General features: G+C 37.0%; 1 protein-coding gene across 1 annotated transcript in view; it reads left to right on the forward strand.

Annotated features, from left to right (window-relative positions):
• Positions 1-15792, forward strand: part of CPED1 (cadherin like and PC-esterase domain containing 1) — a 316192-nt gene that overhangs the window by 135005 nt on the left and 165395 nt on the right. The window contains exons 7-10 of the mRNA XM_066362558.1: positions 11533-11675; positions 12465-12537; positions 14125-14292; positions 15135-15239. Of these exons, the coding sequence (XP_066218655.1) occupies positions 11533-11675; positions 12465-12537; positions 14125-14292; positions 15135-15239 (489 nt within the window). The remainder of the gene's footprint in view (positions 1-11532; positions 11676-12464; positions 12538-14124; positions 14293-15134; positions 15240-15792) is intronic.

Genomic DNA, 15792 nt, shown 5'->3' on the forward strand with positions numbered 1-15792 from the left:
TTTTATTTCTTCTTCTTGTCTGATTGCTGTGGCTAGAACTTCCAGAACTATGTTGAATATGAGTGCTGAAAGGGGGCACCCCGGCCTTGTTTCTGATCTTAAGGGGATTGCTTTTCATTTTTGCCCATTGAGTATGATGTTAGCCGTGGGTTTGTCATAGATGCCCTTTATCATGTTGAGGTATGTTTCCTGTAGTCCTACTTTGCTGAGAGTTTTGATCATAAATGGATGCTGGATTTTATCAATGCTTTTTCTGCATCTATTGATATCATTATGTGGTTTTTCTCCTTCCTTTTGTTTATGTGATGAATCACATGCCTCCCCAGAATAAATCCCACTTGATCATGATGTATGATTTTTTTCATGTATTGCTGGATATGGTATGCTAATATTTTGTTGAGAATTTTAGCATTTAAGTTCATCAGGGATATTGGCCTATAGTTCCCTTTCTTTGTAGAGTCTTTACCTGGTTTTGGAATGAGGATTATGCTTGCCTTATAAAAGGAGCTTGGAAGTCTTCCCTCCTCTTGAATTTTTTTAAATACCTTGAGAAGGATAGGTGTTAGTTCTTTAAATATTTGGAAAAATTTGCCTGTGAAGCCATCTGGTCTAGGACTTTTGTTTGCTGGGAGTTTTTTGATAACTGTTTCAATTTCATTTGTTGTAATCGGTCCATTTAAATAAATCTAATCACTGATTTTTATTTTTGTGGGTATGTTTATTGCCATTTTATTCAATTCTTTCAGATTGAAATTCTTGGCAGACTATGTTTCTAGGGATTTATCCATTTCACCTAGGTTGTCCAATTTTTTGGCATACAGATCTTCATAGTATTTTATCACATTCCTTCATATGTTTGTGGTGTCAGTTACTTCTCCATTTTCATTTCTAATTTTATTTATTTGAGTCCTCTCTCTTTTTTTCTTGATGAGTCTGGTTAAAGGTTCATCAGTCTTGTTTACCTTTTCAAAGAAACAATTCTTGGTTTCACTGATCTTCTTTATGTTTTTTTAGTCTCTATGTCATTTATATTTCTCTGATCTTTATTATTTCCTTCCTTCTGCTTCCTCTGGGCTATATTTGTTGTTCCTTTTATAGTTCTTTTAGATGCAGGGTTAAGTTGTTTATTTGAGCTTTTTCTTGAGGTATGCCTGTAATGCTATGAACTTCCCTCTCAGAACTGCTTTTGCTGTGTCCCATAAATTTTGAGTTGTTGTATGTTCATTTTCATTTGTTTCAAGGAAATTTTTTATTTTCTGCCTTGATCTCATTGTTAACCCATTTGTTATTTCATAACATGCTATTTAGCCTCCAAGTGTTTAAATGTTTTTCAGTTTTTTTATTTTAGTTGATTTCTAGTTTCATGCCATTGTGATCATAGAACGTGCTTGATATGATTTCAATCTTCTTAAATTTGAGACTCATTTTGTGTCCTAACATGTGGTCTATCCTAGAGAATGTACTGTGAGCACTTGAAAAAAATGTATATTCTGCTGCTTTGGGGTGAAAGGTTCTGAAGATATCTATTAAATCCAGTTGATCTATTGTGTCCCTTAAGTCTGCTGTTTCTTTGTTAATTTTCTTTCTTGAAGATCTATCCAGTGATATTAGTGGGGTATTGAAATTCCCTACTATTATAGTATTGCTGTTGATCTCGCCCTTTATGTCCATCAAAGTCTGCTTTATATATTTAGGTGCTCCTATATTAGGTTCATAGATATTTACAATGGTTATCTCTTCCAGTTGGATTGCTCCCTTTATCATTATGTAGTGACCTTCTTTATCCCTTACTATAGGCTTTGTTTTAAAGTCTATTTTGTCACATATAAGTATTGCTACCCCAGCTTTTTTTTTTCATTTCCATTTGTGTAAAAATTTTTTTTCCATCCCTTCACTTTTAGTCTATGTGTATCTTTTGTTCTGAGGTGGGTCTCTTGCAGAGAGCATATGTTCAGGTCCTGTTTTCTTATCTATGCAACTACCCTATGTCTTTTGATTGGAGCATTTAATCCATTTACATTTAAGGTTATTATTGATATGTCATTGTTTATTGCCATTTTATTCCTTAAATCTATAATCCTCTTTTTCTCGATTTTTTTTCCTTTGCTTTTTTTTTACAGCAGGCCCCTTAACATTTCTTGCAGTATTGATTTGGTGATAATGAATTCACTGAGTTTCTTTTTTTGTGTGATTGTGTGTCTGGAAGCTTTTTATTTCTCCTTCAATTTTAAACGATATCCTTGCTGGATAAAGAAGTCTTGGTTCTTGGCCCTGGCTGGTTGGCTCAGTGGTAGAGTGTCGGCCTGGCGTGCAAGGGGTCCTGGGTTTGATTCCCATCCAGGGCACACAGGAGAAGCACCCATTTGCTTCTCCACCCCTCCCCCTCTCCTTCCTCTCTGTCTCTCTCTTCCCCTCCCGCAGCGAGGCTCCATTGGAGCAAAGATGGCCTGGGTGCTGGGGATGGCTCCTTGGCCTCTGCCCCAGGCGCTAGAGTGGCTCTGGTCGTGGCAGAGTGACGTCCCAGAGGGGCAGAGCATCACCCGCTGGTGGGCAGAGCGTCACCTCCTGGTGGGTGTGCTGGGTGGATCCCGGTCGGGTGCATGCGGGAGTCTGTCTGACTGTCTCTCCCCTTTTCCAGCTTCGGAAAAAAAAAAAAAAAAAAAGAAGAAGTCTTGGTTCTTGCTTTGCATCAGTTTGAATATTTCTTGCCAATCCCTCTGGCCTCAGGTGTTTCTGTTGAGAAGTCAGATGTCATCCTTATGAGGGCTGCTCTGTAGGTAATTAACTGCTTTTCTCTTACAGCTTTTAGTATTCTTTGTCTCTTAACGTTGACACTTTAATTACGATGTGTCTTGCTGTAGGCCTCCTCGGGTTCCTCCTTAATGGAACTCTCTGTGCTTCTTAAACTTGTGTGACTTTTTCCTTCATTAATTTAGGGAAATTTTCAGCTATGATTTCTTCAAACAGGTTCTCTATTCCTTGTTCATTCTCTTCTCCTTCAGGAACCCCTATGATGCAGATGTTGTTTCTCTTCATGTTGTCATAGAGCTCTTTTAGAGTTTCCTCAGACTTTTTGAGCCTTTTTTCTTTTTGTTGCTCTGCTTCCGTGCTTTTATCTTGTCCTCTAAATCACTGATTCAACTTCTGCTTCATCCAACTTGCTATTAATATCTTCTAGTGTAGTCTTCATTTCTGATATTGTATTTGTCATTTCTGACTGTTTTTTTTTTATGATTTCAATATCCTTTTTCATGCTTGCTATCTCTTTATCTCTTTATTAAGGTGTTCATTATGTCCATCCATTGTTGCTCTAAGATCCTTGAGCATCCTAAAAATCATTGTTTTAAACTCTGCATCTAGTATTTTGGTTACTTTCATCTCATTCAGTTCTTTTCCTGGGGATTTCCCTTGTTGATTCATTTGGGTCACATTTCTTTGTCTGCTCATTTTGTCTATGTATTAGGTAGTGCTGTCTGACTTTGAAATTTTTGTGTGGTCTTTATGAAAATGATGGGCTCAATGGAACTGTCCTGCAGGCCACTTGTTTTCCTTGTTCTAGGAATGTTTCTTGAGGGTACTATTTTCCCTCTTGTTGTATGTGAGTATTAAATCCTGTTGGTCTTTTGGTGGGTATGTTTATCCCTTCAGGCTGGGCAGCTCTAAGGATCAACCTTGATCATGTGTATTATACACTGTGAAATGTCTGTCCTATTGGGTATATTTGTTCTCCACAGTGTCTGGTGCCTGCTAGATTCCACCTTTGGGTGTGCTGCTTGTGTAAGTAGTTGAGTCTAGGGTTACTGCTCTCTGCCACCCACTACCAGTAGTGTTGGTTCTAGTTCTTCTTGGGTTGGTGTCATCTGTTGTTTGTAACCTGCTGTGGGCTACCAGTCTGCAGCTACTGCACTTTTTGCTGTTTGTGCCTGCCTTTTCTGTGTCTGGGTACTGTGGGAGGGGCCAAAATTTATATAAGGATCAGCTTACTCCTGCTTAGAGATGACAAGAGTTCCATAAAAGCCTCAAGCTCTGGAAGATTTGTCTCCACTTTTCAGCTTGTCTTCCTCCTCTTGCAACTGCCTGGTCTTCCCACAGAGTCTTCTGTAGTAAGACTGTAGTGTGGGCTCAGTTTGGCCTCACCCAAGCAACCCCTCTACAGGTTGCACACTTGGTGGGTTAGGGCAGCTGAGGTTGTGAAAACAAACTTTGTGGGACCCCCTACTTCAGGTTTCTCTTGGTCAGAAACTCAGTGCAGGGAATGTGGCACCTATTCTAGAGTTTGATCCCTCAGCCACTGCTGGATACTCAAATTTTATTTCTCCCCAACAAGGTGAGCTGTAGGTTCAGACCGAATGTGGCCAACAGTCCCCTCTGCAGAAGTTCTTTCAGCTGTTGAGACCCTTGTCTCAGCCAGGAAGACTGAGAGAGTTCTCTCCAGAGGCTGACTGTGCTCCTCCTGAAGGTGGCTAAGCCCCTCAACCAGATCTAACAATAGACTCACAGGGACCCACACTTTAAATGTCCATGCTCCAAGCTTCTCTCTCTTCCCTCTGTGGAATCAAGCCTAGCAGGACAGAATATCCAGCGCCCAGGCCGGCTGACTGTGAAACTCCACCCTACCCAATGCACATGAGCCACTGTGCCGGTGCTGATCACAGAGAGTGAAACTCACCTCAGCTGGGCCAGGTATGAGGAGCTTTTCCTTAGGATACCTCTCTAGCATGGGTTGTTAGGTCCTGAACCTATGTGTTCCACAGCTGGCCCCTGGATATGCCAGCTCTGGGCCTCCCAAGCAGGAACACAGTGCAGACCAGTGGGAAGCACTGCCCATGACTGGCCCTCAGAAACCTTCTTGGAGCTATAAGTAATTAAGAGTTTGTGGCTGCCTTTGCTGGGCCCAGATGTACATGGAAATACCTAGCTGTAGTCCTAGGCTGACTCTTATCTATTCTGGTCCTGGGGGAAATCCGCTCAAATGGCCAAGTTTCCCTGAGTCCCGCCTCTTGCAGCCTCTGTCTGCTGGATGCTTGTTAGGCTCAGCCGCTGAAAAAGCCTCTGCTAGAGTCTAGAGCAGGGGTCCCCAAACTTTTTACACAGGGGGCCAGTTCACTGTCCCTCAGACCGTTGGAGGGCCGGACTATAAGAAAAACTATGAACAAATCCCTAAGCACACTGTACATATCTTATTTTAAAGTAAAAAAAAACAAAACGGGAACAAATACAATATTTAAAATAAAGAACAAGTAAATTTAAATCAACAAACTGACCAGTATTTCAATGGTAACTATGGGTTTGCTTTTGACTAATGAGATGGTCAATGTGCTCCTCTCAATGACCACCAATGAAAGAGGTGCTTCTTCCAGAAGTGCGGCGGGGGCCGGATAAATGGCCTCAGGGGGCCGCATGTGGCCCGCGGGCCATAGTTTGGGGACCCCTGGTCTAGAGCCTGCAGCAATTCAGGGATTAGGAAGGATGGTGGATGTGGTTCTGCCCCTCTGCCCCAGGTGCCAGTCTAGACATTTTTCAGACTTCAGTAGGGTGTGGCCTCTGAGATTCAGAGGTGTGGTCTGCCCACTCTCTGGACAGATTCAACTGAGTCTCTGGTGAGGTGGAAACATCTGTCATAGACTTAGGAGAGTGTGAGGGGATCTCCGGTGTCAACACCGGAAAACTGAGTCACTGACACAACCCTGCTTCTTGGCCTCTCAGAACTACATATCACCATGTCTGGGGTAGAAGAGCCTCCTCAGGGTGGAACAGTTGCTTTTCCCCAGGCTGATGCTGCACAAACAGGATGCTCCTCCCAAGAAAGATGGCTATTGCAGTACTGGAGTATGATTCAGCACAGGGATTCCGGTTTCTGTCCTCCACAGTGTCTCTCTTTGGGCCTCCAACTTTACACTCTCCTCCTGAAACTTCAGTCCTCTCAGCTCTTCCCTGCCAGAGCCCTGGGTAAGTGGCTGTAAATGAGGTTTTCTGTGCAGGCCCTTTAAAATTTAATTTGCATCTGAGAGCTGTGTCTCTTTCTCATGGACAGAAACCTGGCTCTTTTTGCAGCTAAATGCTGTCTGGGAGCCTCTTCTAGGCTCTGGGGCTCTAGGCCGGGACTCCAGTCCTATTGGCTGAGGACCCACACCTCTCAGGGCAACCCACCCCACTGTGAGAGTCCCTCTAGGCTGCTGCTTGCTTCTGGGAGTGGGGCAGCCCTTTCCACATCTCCACCCTTCCTACCAGTCTTGGTGTGGCTTCTTCAGTGATCCTTGGTTATAGATTCCTCTTAGTTTAGTCCAAAGTTGTTTTTTTAAGATGATTGTTCTTAAATTAAGTTGTAATCCAATTTGGTCCTGGGAGGTGGCAGTTGGAACGTCTGCCTACTCTGTCACCATCTTTCTTACATCTAACCTCTGGCTTCAACTCCCTGGAGTGAGATTTCTTCTAGAAGAGTCCAGTGGGAGAGTTAAGGGGTGGGAGGCAGGGAGTCCACTTCAGGGGTAGGATTCCAGGAAGCTGAACATTTTTAACTGTGAATATATGTACAATATATAACATAAAATTTGCCATCTTAACTATTTTGAAGTGTACAACTCAGTTGTATTAAATATGTGTACATTGTTGTACAACCAATTGCCAGAACTTTTTGCAAAACTGAAATTATATACCCATGAAATAATAACTTCATATTTTCCTCTCTCCCAGCCCCCAGCAACCTCCCTTCTATTTTCTGTTTCTTGTAAAATTGACTACTCTTGATACCCAGTTAAAGTGGAACCATACAGTATTGTCTGCAACTGGATTATTTTGCTTACATAATATTCTCCAGTGCTTAGTATGTGGCCTTCTTTTTCAGAGCTGAATAATAAATAGTCCATTGTGTGTATATCCCACATTTTGCTTGTCCACTCATCCATCAATGTGCATTTGAGCTACTTTCACATTTTGGCTGTTGTGAAAAATGCTGGTATGAACGTGGGTATATAAATATCTTGTTGAAACCTTGTTTTTAGATATTTTTGCTATGCTTAATTACTGAATCATATGGTAGTTCTATTTTTTTTTTGAGGAACCTCTCTACTGTTGTGCATAGTGGCTGTACCATTTTACATTCCCAAGGATTCTTATTTCTTCACATCCTGATCAACACTTAATAGGTTATATTTTTATAGTAGCTCTCATAATGGATATAAAATAATATTTCATTGTGGTTTTGATTTGCATTTCCCTAATGACTAGTGATATTGAGTATCTTTTCATATACTTTTTGGTGCAAAATTAGTGTAATACCAATCAATATTCTTTATTCTGAGATAAAAATTCCTCTGTTATACATTAATATTGACAGAAATTCTAGTAAACATGAGCAAGGCACATGCTATTCAACACTACTCAAAGTACAAAATATTGAAATAGCAGTATTCTCTTGTAGTTCTCCAGTTAGCCAACAATGTGACTTAAAAAGAACTCTGATATTGGTTAATCTTTAATTATTTATTTTAACTTTTAGATCAAATTTCTTTATCTCAAAAAATCCCCTCAAACAGTTATAAGTTTCTATTTTTCTAAGGTTTTATTACAAGGCACCAGAAAAATACACATCCTCCCTGTCTCACGATTTGGAAACAAGAGCTAAACATGTTGTTTCTAAGAGAAAAATATCTGTTACTCAGGCGCCCCAGTAAACTATTTCTCTTCTCAAAGACCCTGTGGTTTCTGTAATGGTGTACTTAGGTTTCTTTACTCAACAGTATTTATGCAATACCTACTTGGTGTTAGGTCCTGACCACCCAAAGATCCAATAGTACAGTTCTGCTGTGGAAAATCTTGTATTCTAGTGAGGAGCAGACAAAAAATTTAACAAGTTCAACACAGAACAACATGTGTTGCCAATGAGAGCAATTTGCCTGAGATCTTGAAGGAGGATGGAGGGGCATAGGGCGGCCAAGCACAGAATGTAGCACATGAGTGACTCTGAGAGATGGGGAGGGAGAAGAGGTAGAGATAAGGGCGCCTTGGGAGTGTTTTATGATATCAAGGACAGAACTGAAGTTTTCCTACAAATATTTTCATGTTCTTCTCAGATCTTCTTGTCCTTTTGATTTAATTGATACTTTTGATCCGCTCACATATATTTCAGTAAGTTGCTTGAATGGATAGATGTAAAAATTATAAAAACCTTACTGTGTTATCGCTTGAATTTTACACAAGTACAAACAAATGATGATGATTTAACCACCTGATTTGGCAACCATAATCTTACAAAGTTATTTTCTATATAATTTATTTTACACTAAATTTGTACTTTATGTTTACATTGAAGGGGAAAAAATTATAGTTTAAAACATAGGTTTATGTCATGTTAAAAGTTTTACAATGTTCTTGTATTCATTTCTACCTTGCTGCCAAGGTGCTGATTTCCTAGGGATTTTATAATCTCGTATTTATGTAACTCATAAACATTGATTCAAAGTCTTGATCTAGAGAGGGAGAAGTCTCTTTGATATCTGAGCTTATGGCTTGATTGTTATAAATTAACAACAAGGGTTAATTTAATTCCTTCAGTTGTCTGTGCTCAAGTTAAGAAAGCTCCTGGGTGAAATGTGTTTTTCAGGTTCTTATGGTTTTGAATACAATTAACACCAAATAATTTCAGATTTGGAATTGTCTGATGGAATCACTGGGCACATTTCTCTTCTTTCTACATCTGACAACACTCAGATGCTGAGAACTCAAGTAATTTGACCAAAGAAACACAAATTAGTGCAATAAATTATAATACAGCTAGACCTAACACAAAGAAGTCTCCCACTGAGGCTAAGTGGATTAATTACAAAAACTAACAGACTTACTGAAAGTTGATGATTTAAAAAATTATACCTGTTAAGCACTTCCATTTATATAGTTTGTGTATCACTATACTAAATAAATTAAATAGAAGAGATCACTCCACTGGTACTTTCTTTGACTTGAAGGGCTTAAAAAAATTGAAATCCATGCAATGATATAGAAGGAGATGCATGCAGAGACAAAAATCAGGAGCAAGAATTACACAAAAATTAAACAAGTCACTTGGTTTTGAAAGGTGCTCTCGAGTGCCACATCTCCCTCCAGACTTCTGCTCATCGTCACTGAGGGTTTCGTGGTTGTTGGTGCTTGTTAGTCCTCTAGCAGCCACATTCTCAGGGAGACGGGTCCTTGAGCTCTGCCCTTTCCCTTCTGCTGGGCAGCATACCGACTGCTGCAGGGGTCCAACTATCATAATGCCTCTTCCTTCTCTCCATTTCAAACATTTCAGGCGCAATGTTCTTCCTTGGCTGGTGTCACCAGTGTTTGAATTCCCAGAGACAGTTTAATATTCTTAAATCATGCATTGCTTTATGAGAATCTGGATTCAACAACCACTTTAATTGAAATATCCCCTAAATGGCTGTGGACTTGTTTTAATTAATAAAAGGAGCTAACGCGTATTGAATTACTGACATGTGCCAGGAGGTGGTGTGACTTAGGTATATTCTCTTATTAAATCTTAGCAATACCTTTATGAAGTAGATTACTGTGACTAATCCCACAAGGTCTTGCAATGTAACAGTAACAGACATGGAGCCAAAGTTTTGCCTCTGGGACCTTTTACCTCTAGAGTCTATCGTGTACTTCTGGGCTCTGTAAATGTCCCCCAAAACTCAGAGCACAGGGCTTTCCACATGGTGAAACCCTCATAAATGTTGAATTAAATGAAACTGAACTCAGGTACCGGCAGCCCATATTCATTGCTCAGTTATAGTCAGAAATTAAGGAATAAACACTTTATAATAGAAGATTAAATATAACCCTAATTAATTTGATCGATTCTTTTTTTTTTTTTTGCCTTGAAGGATATAATATGACAATCAATCTTATGTGTCTTCTATGCTACACAAACATTTCCAACTTTCTTAAATTATTGCTCCCGACCTTTGTGATATTCAGGAAACATTAAAATGGGAAAATGCAATAATATTATCAATACCTTTCTGCAATATATGGTGAGCTGAGTGAAATACGATGAGTTACTTTGATTTGGAAAAACATAATATTACTCTGGACTCAAGGGTGTTAACATTTTCAGCGTTAGCATTAATTTATTTTCTTTTGATCATTCAATTATTACATTCATTTTTCTAGTGAAACGGAAAAACATCCCATCGGCCAAAGCTAATGATGTGTTCATAGGGTCTTAAAGTGTTTATCTCATTAGGTTTCTGTTTTTCAGCTGGTGAAAGTTTATGGGATCAGTATTTGTTTCTCTTGGGAGAGTTTTGTTTGTATATTTTAAAGATACATCTGTCTTTTCCTTCAGGTGATTTGTGCCAGTATCTGTCCTTCATTATTGTAGCAACAGAAATGTTTCCCTTTGCAGTTGTCAGGAGTTCAGATAGATGTTGCCTGTTCTTCTAAAACATGAGTAGAATGTCTGCTTCATGTTTTCTCAAAAAATATTTTTTAATTTTTTTACTTTTCAATTGCAATTGACATTCGGTATTATTTTATATTAGTTTCAGATGTCAAAAAATATTTTTGTTCATCTTTGAAAGAGTATGTTTATCCAAAGTCGATGAATTAGCATGAGATGTGTTTTCTACTTTTAAAATTTTTTTACTTGAACGCTGATACTAAGCATCCTCTTGAAGTAGTTTTGCTCTGCCATTGTTTTAATGTAGAAGCAAGTAAAAGTATCCATTTTGGATATCAACTACAATGTTTCTAAAAAGCATAAAGCTTTGCTTCATTTCTTTTTTTGCAATACTTCCCTCTCCTCTCTATTCATGTGAACCCTTTGATTCAAGTGTTAGAACACTGAGATTCTGTTCCATCCTTTAATAGTTGGAGAGATCTCCCATAACAACATGCTCTGAGGAAGCAGCTTTGATATAGTTATTTCTGTTCTGATATATGCAGTGACCTTCAAATATATTTTCTCCCAATTTGGTAGGTGTTAACCCATTTTAAAGAAGACACAAAAAATTGGAGATGAGTTGCAAGTTCAAGGTCACCTGATTAGTAGAGTGACAAATTAAACTTGGGAATTCCAATCACAAAAGAAAAAATGCAATAAGCACTTCTAAAGCAATTGAAATTGTAAGATGTAGTACCACCCCATATTTAATTATAAGGCTTATAATATGTATATATGTAATATATTATGTTATATATATATGATATATACAGGGGTGGGCAAAAGTACATTTATAGTTGTGGTATGCAAAACAGTATATTTTTGTATTATTATTTATTAATTATTGCATTTTTAATTATTATTGTTAACCTACTTCTGCCCACCCCTGTCTCCATTATATAATATACTTACAGAATATGATGTAATCTTTCTATATATAATATATACTATATATATACATATGTCACAGATTATCAAAATTTCCTGTTTAAGAGTTTTTTGAGTGCGACAGAGAGAATCTAAAGAAATCTTTCACCTTTGTTCACCTTGGAAATGATGGAGAAACAGATTGTGATGTTTGGACATATGACTTCTCTTCTTGTTCACAGCTGCAAACCTTTTTTGAGACATTCCTGAGGGCCCGTTCACCTCTTCAGGCCTTCGGTAACATGAAGGAAGCAATTAGCAAACTCTTGCTAGCGGCAGACTTACTCAGCGAGACATCCACTCTGGCACCAAAGGCCTTCCATAGGTAAAATAAATAAATAAATAAATAAATAAATAAATAAATAAATAAATAAATAAAATGTAATGTTAAAAACAAAAAACCACCTTCTAGAAATTGATTGTTACTGAAAATATAGATTAATTATAACAGGTAGGTACTTCTTGGAAAATGTTATGTCAGTATACAAATAAAAACTTCCAAACTTTGTTTTCTTATGTACAGATCCTAAAACTTCAGAGCACATTACAGGCTTGTTAGTATGTAAATAGTGGTGCCAAGGAGTAGAGTAATCACTTAAATTGATTTTTGTCAATTGCAGTCCCTCTCAAGCTCAGCTATTTCTATCATACATGCTCACTGTTGACTTGGTATTTTTATTTATAGACTTTTAACAACATTCGATAAAACCTCTCTCCATATCTCAGTTAACCTGAATATAATTTAATGCCTTTTTTCTAGGGCAATGTTAAATCTAATATGCTAAATGAGAAAAGTGACTCAGTTAAGCTTTATCATGCTTTGTCTATGAGTAAGAAAGCCTGGCATGTAGGATAGGAGAGCTTCCTTCTCCATATTCGGGCTTCACAGGGTAACGCCATTGTTTAGTTCATGTGTTATGAACACGTTAGATATATTTGCGTTTTCTGTAAAAAAGCAGATTCCAAATCCAAAACTAAATTGTATGTAACTGCTCATTTTAATGACTACAGACCCTGAAATTTAACTATAGTCACTACTAATAATATAACTCCAAATAATAGATTAAATGTGGTAAATAAAATATAATTTTGTTACCTTGTGTTTTTATTTCAGATGCAAGTTATGTTTTCAACTTTTAACTTTTGATATTGGTTATGGCGGAGTCAGGTCCCCGGTGGTACTCCAGGTGAGTGTGCCAAAGGCCTCGTGTATGTGTGCGTGTGCATGTGTGTTGTATGTTTTGTGTTGTTTTCATTCATAGTAACCAGTCAATAAATAGCAACTTCATTAAAGTCACTACTTATGGCCCTGGATGGTTATTAGCTCAGTCGGTTAAGAGCATTGTCATGACAAGGTTAGGAGTTTGATCCCTGATCAGAGCACACACGGGAAGCAACCAATGAATGCACAACTGAGTGGAACAACAAATGAATGCTTCCCTCCCCCCCTCCCTCTCTCTCCCTTCCTCTCTCTGTCACTCTAAAATTCAGTAAAAATAAATAAATAATTAAGCCCTGGCTGGAGAGCTTGGTTGGTTGGAGCATCATCCCAGAGTGCTGAAAAGGTTGCCAGTTTGATACCCCAGTCAGGGCACATACAGTAGCAGCTCGATGTTCCTGTCTCTCTCTTCCTATCTCTCTCGAAAAAATTTTGAATGCAGCATAATCAAATGTCAAAGTAACCTAGAGATGTTTTCTCTGAACATATGTACCCTGATTTATCAATGTCACCCCATTAAAATTAATCAAAAAAAGTCACTACTTAAGTTTACTTTGTTTCAGAGAATTAACCAGTATGTGGACAACCTGTGATTTGAGTTCTAGTTCCCACAATGCATTGCTATAGAACAAGCATGGATTTTTCTATGGTTCAAACACTGTTTAGGAAATAAATAAGGTATATAGCTAAGTAGGTGTTAATTGAGAAAAGCAGACATTTAGACAACAGAAACTAGCAGATAACCTAGCTTTTCACATAGGTTTATGAAAAAAGTAACTCTTATTCTTTACATATTATAGGTGCTTTAAAATTGGACTATATTTTAATTTAAAAGGTCATAAGAATTTTTAAATATGATTTTTCTAGTATGAATATGTATAAATTGAAGTGTTTTATATACTCTGATTCATTTACTTCCTCTCAAATCAAATTCACTCATTCAAATCATTTCTGCCAAGATATTTTAAATCTAAAATAGCCATTGAAGAAAATTGATTGAAAAAGTACATAGAAGGCTTTATTTTGGGTATGGAGTGGTAAGACTGGAAGAAGTACCAAATAAAATAATGCACAACCAGGATCCAATTTCATATTGCATTTACTAATTTTCAAACTTTTATATAAGGAGAACGATTACACACTATCTATGGCTCAGACATTTGGTTGAATACCTCAAAGATTTATTAATGAAACTGGAAACGCTATGAGTTTGTGTATTTTAATGGTCATTCATTATTTTACACATATCTGATAGTTTGTTATGCTCTTTAAAATTCACTGTTCAGAAATGTTATATATTATCTTCCATGAACACAAATTCTTCAATAATGGTTTTAATCTAAACTAATGTGACTTTACAATCCATTTGTTAATTTTCTTAATCAAGGATTTTATCTTCAAAAGAATATTGCTTACATTTTACGAAACTGTTGACCTCCAAAAAGACCACTAGATGTCAGTTATGATCTACAATCCAACAGGAAATGAATCATGTCTTAGCAGTGATCAAAGCAAGTCAACAGAAAACATTTGCTGTGCTCTTACTTTCTCACAGGTGCATGAGCATTTAAATTTTCAAGATGATGATAAAATGGATTTTGAGGACCAAAACACAGAAGAATTCATTTTAAAAGACACTTTCAATTTTCTCTTCTCTAACAAATCTTCACTTTCCCTGTTTTCTGAGATATTTCAGAGATTTTATAGATCAGGGATATTTAAGGTAAGCTCGTATTTTTGTATTGACAACTATTCTTTTTTCAAATCTTTTTTACAAGGTGCTATTTTCTTTATTGTGCAATTAAGCAACTTGATAATTCATTTGAAATTAATTTATGTCTGTTATATTACACCTCTTAACATTTTTTTCTGACCTGAAAACCAGTATTATTTTTGTATCAGTGATGTATGTGACTGATTATGATAAAGTTGTGGGTTGAAATGAAGTAAAGCAGTTTTTACTTCTTAAGGGACATTTGTTGCCATTATAAATAATACATATTATATGTGATAGAATACTTTCAAAAGAATACCATAACTTTTTGGAGGAAGTCTAGAATAACAGTAAGTATTCTAGATTGACATCAAGTGGTTTGAGTTATAATACAATTTTCTTAAACATTCACACCTAGTTAACGTCTTTAATAAGATACTGATAACTAGAATTGTATAATGATACATTAATACAAGTTTTCTTGGTGCCTCAAAAATTCTGTACAGATTACTAGAGTATATTGTTCTTTATAGTTTGCTGCTCTTTTTTGTAGTACCTGAAGGTTAACGGGGACTCTTTCTGCATTCTCAAGCTGTCACACATTCTGCCCTCCTGGGCTCATGTCCCCAGCCTTACTAACAAAGCACTGTGAGCAATTTCAACTGTGTCAAATATGAAGTTCTCTTATATTCAGATACCATTGTAACCAGTTTAAGTTACTATTTGTTATTTGGCATTAATTAACTCAGATGTTTATTTATAGAGTATAAAACTTTATTGATTTATGAAATGAGCAACAATTGAGCTGTAGCAATTACTTAAGAGCTGGTTTTTTCCCTCTCCCATTATAGGGTGAAAACTATGAAAAGGAACTAAATCAATGCCTATCTTTAGAGGATATTAACTCAATTATGACTTTCATAAAGGAACTTGGGAATTTGGGACAATTCCAACTGGTAAAACAAAAGTGACATTTGATTCCTCTTGCTTACTGAGATTCTGGTAGATCAGCCATAGACTACTTGCTTTTAACTTCAACTTAGATGAAGATATTTCTTTAAGAAACAGAAAACTTTGTAAACTTCTTTCTCTTTTTAACGATATAAATATTAAGATGAGCAGACTCTGTATTTTTTGAGTTTGCAAATACTGTGTGACTTATTAAACGTAAAAGAATATGGGATTGGTACAACTGCCAGGATCTAAGAGTTTTTAAGGGAAAAATATTCAAATTTTTCTAAACAAGTTTTGTTGTTAGCTTTGAAATATTACATGTGACCAAAATTTCTTTCTGCTTATTATTCCATTTTTCTTGTGTAAAATCAAATATTTGAGAGAGAACAGTGAAGAAATCTAACTGAATTTTAATTTGTTGTAACTCAGAGCAAACTAAGAAAATGTAAAGACAGAAAAATATGTAAATAATTATAACTTTTAGTGACTTCAGGCTAAAAATGGCATTATTTCCTTTTTGGTGTATTTTCTTGGGTATTGTTAAGTTATGAATCA

This window comes from Saccopteryx leptura, chromosome 2, assembly GCF_036850995.1.
Source record: "Saccopteryx leptura isolate mSacLep1 chromosome 2, mSacLep1_pri_phased_curated, whole genome shotgun sequence".
Lineage (NCBI taxonomy): Eukaryota > Metazoa > Chordata > Mammalia > Chiroptera > Emballonuridae > Saccopteryx > Saccopteryx leptura.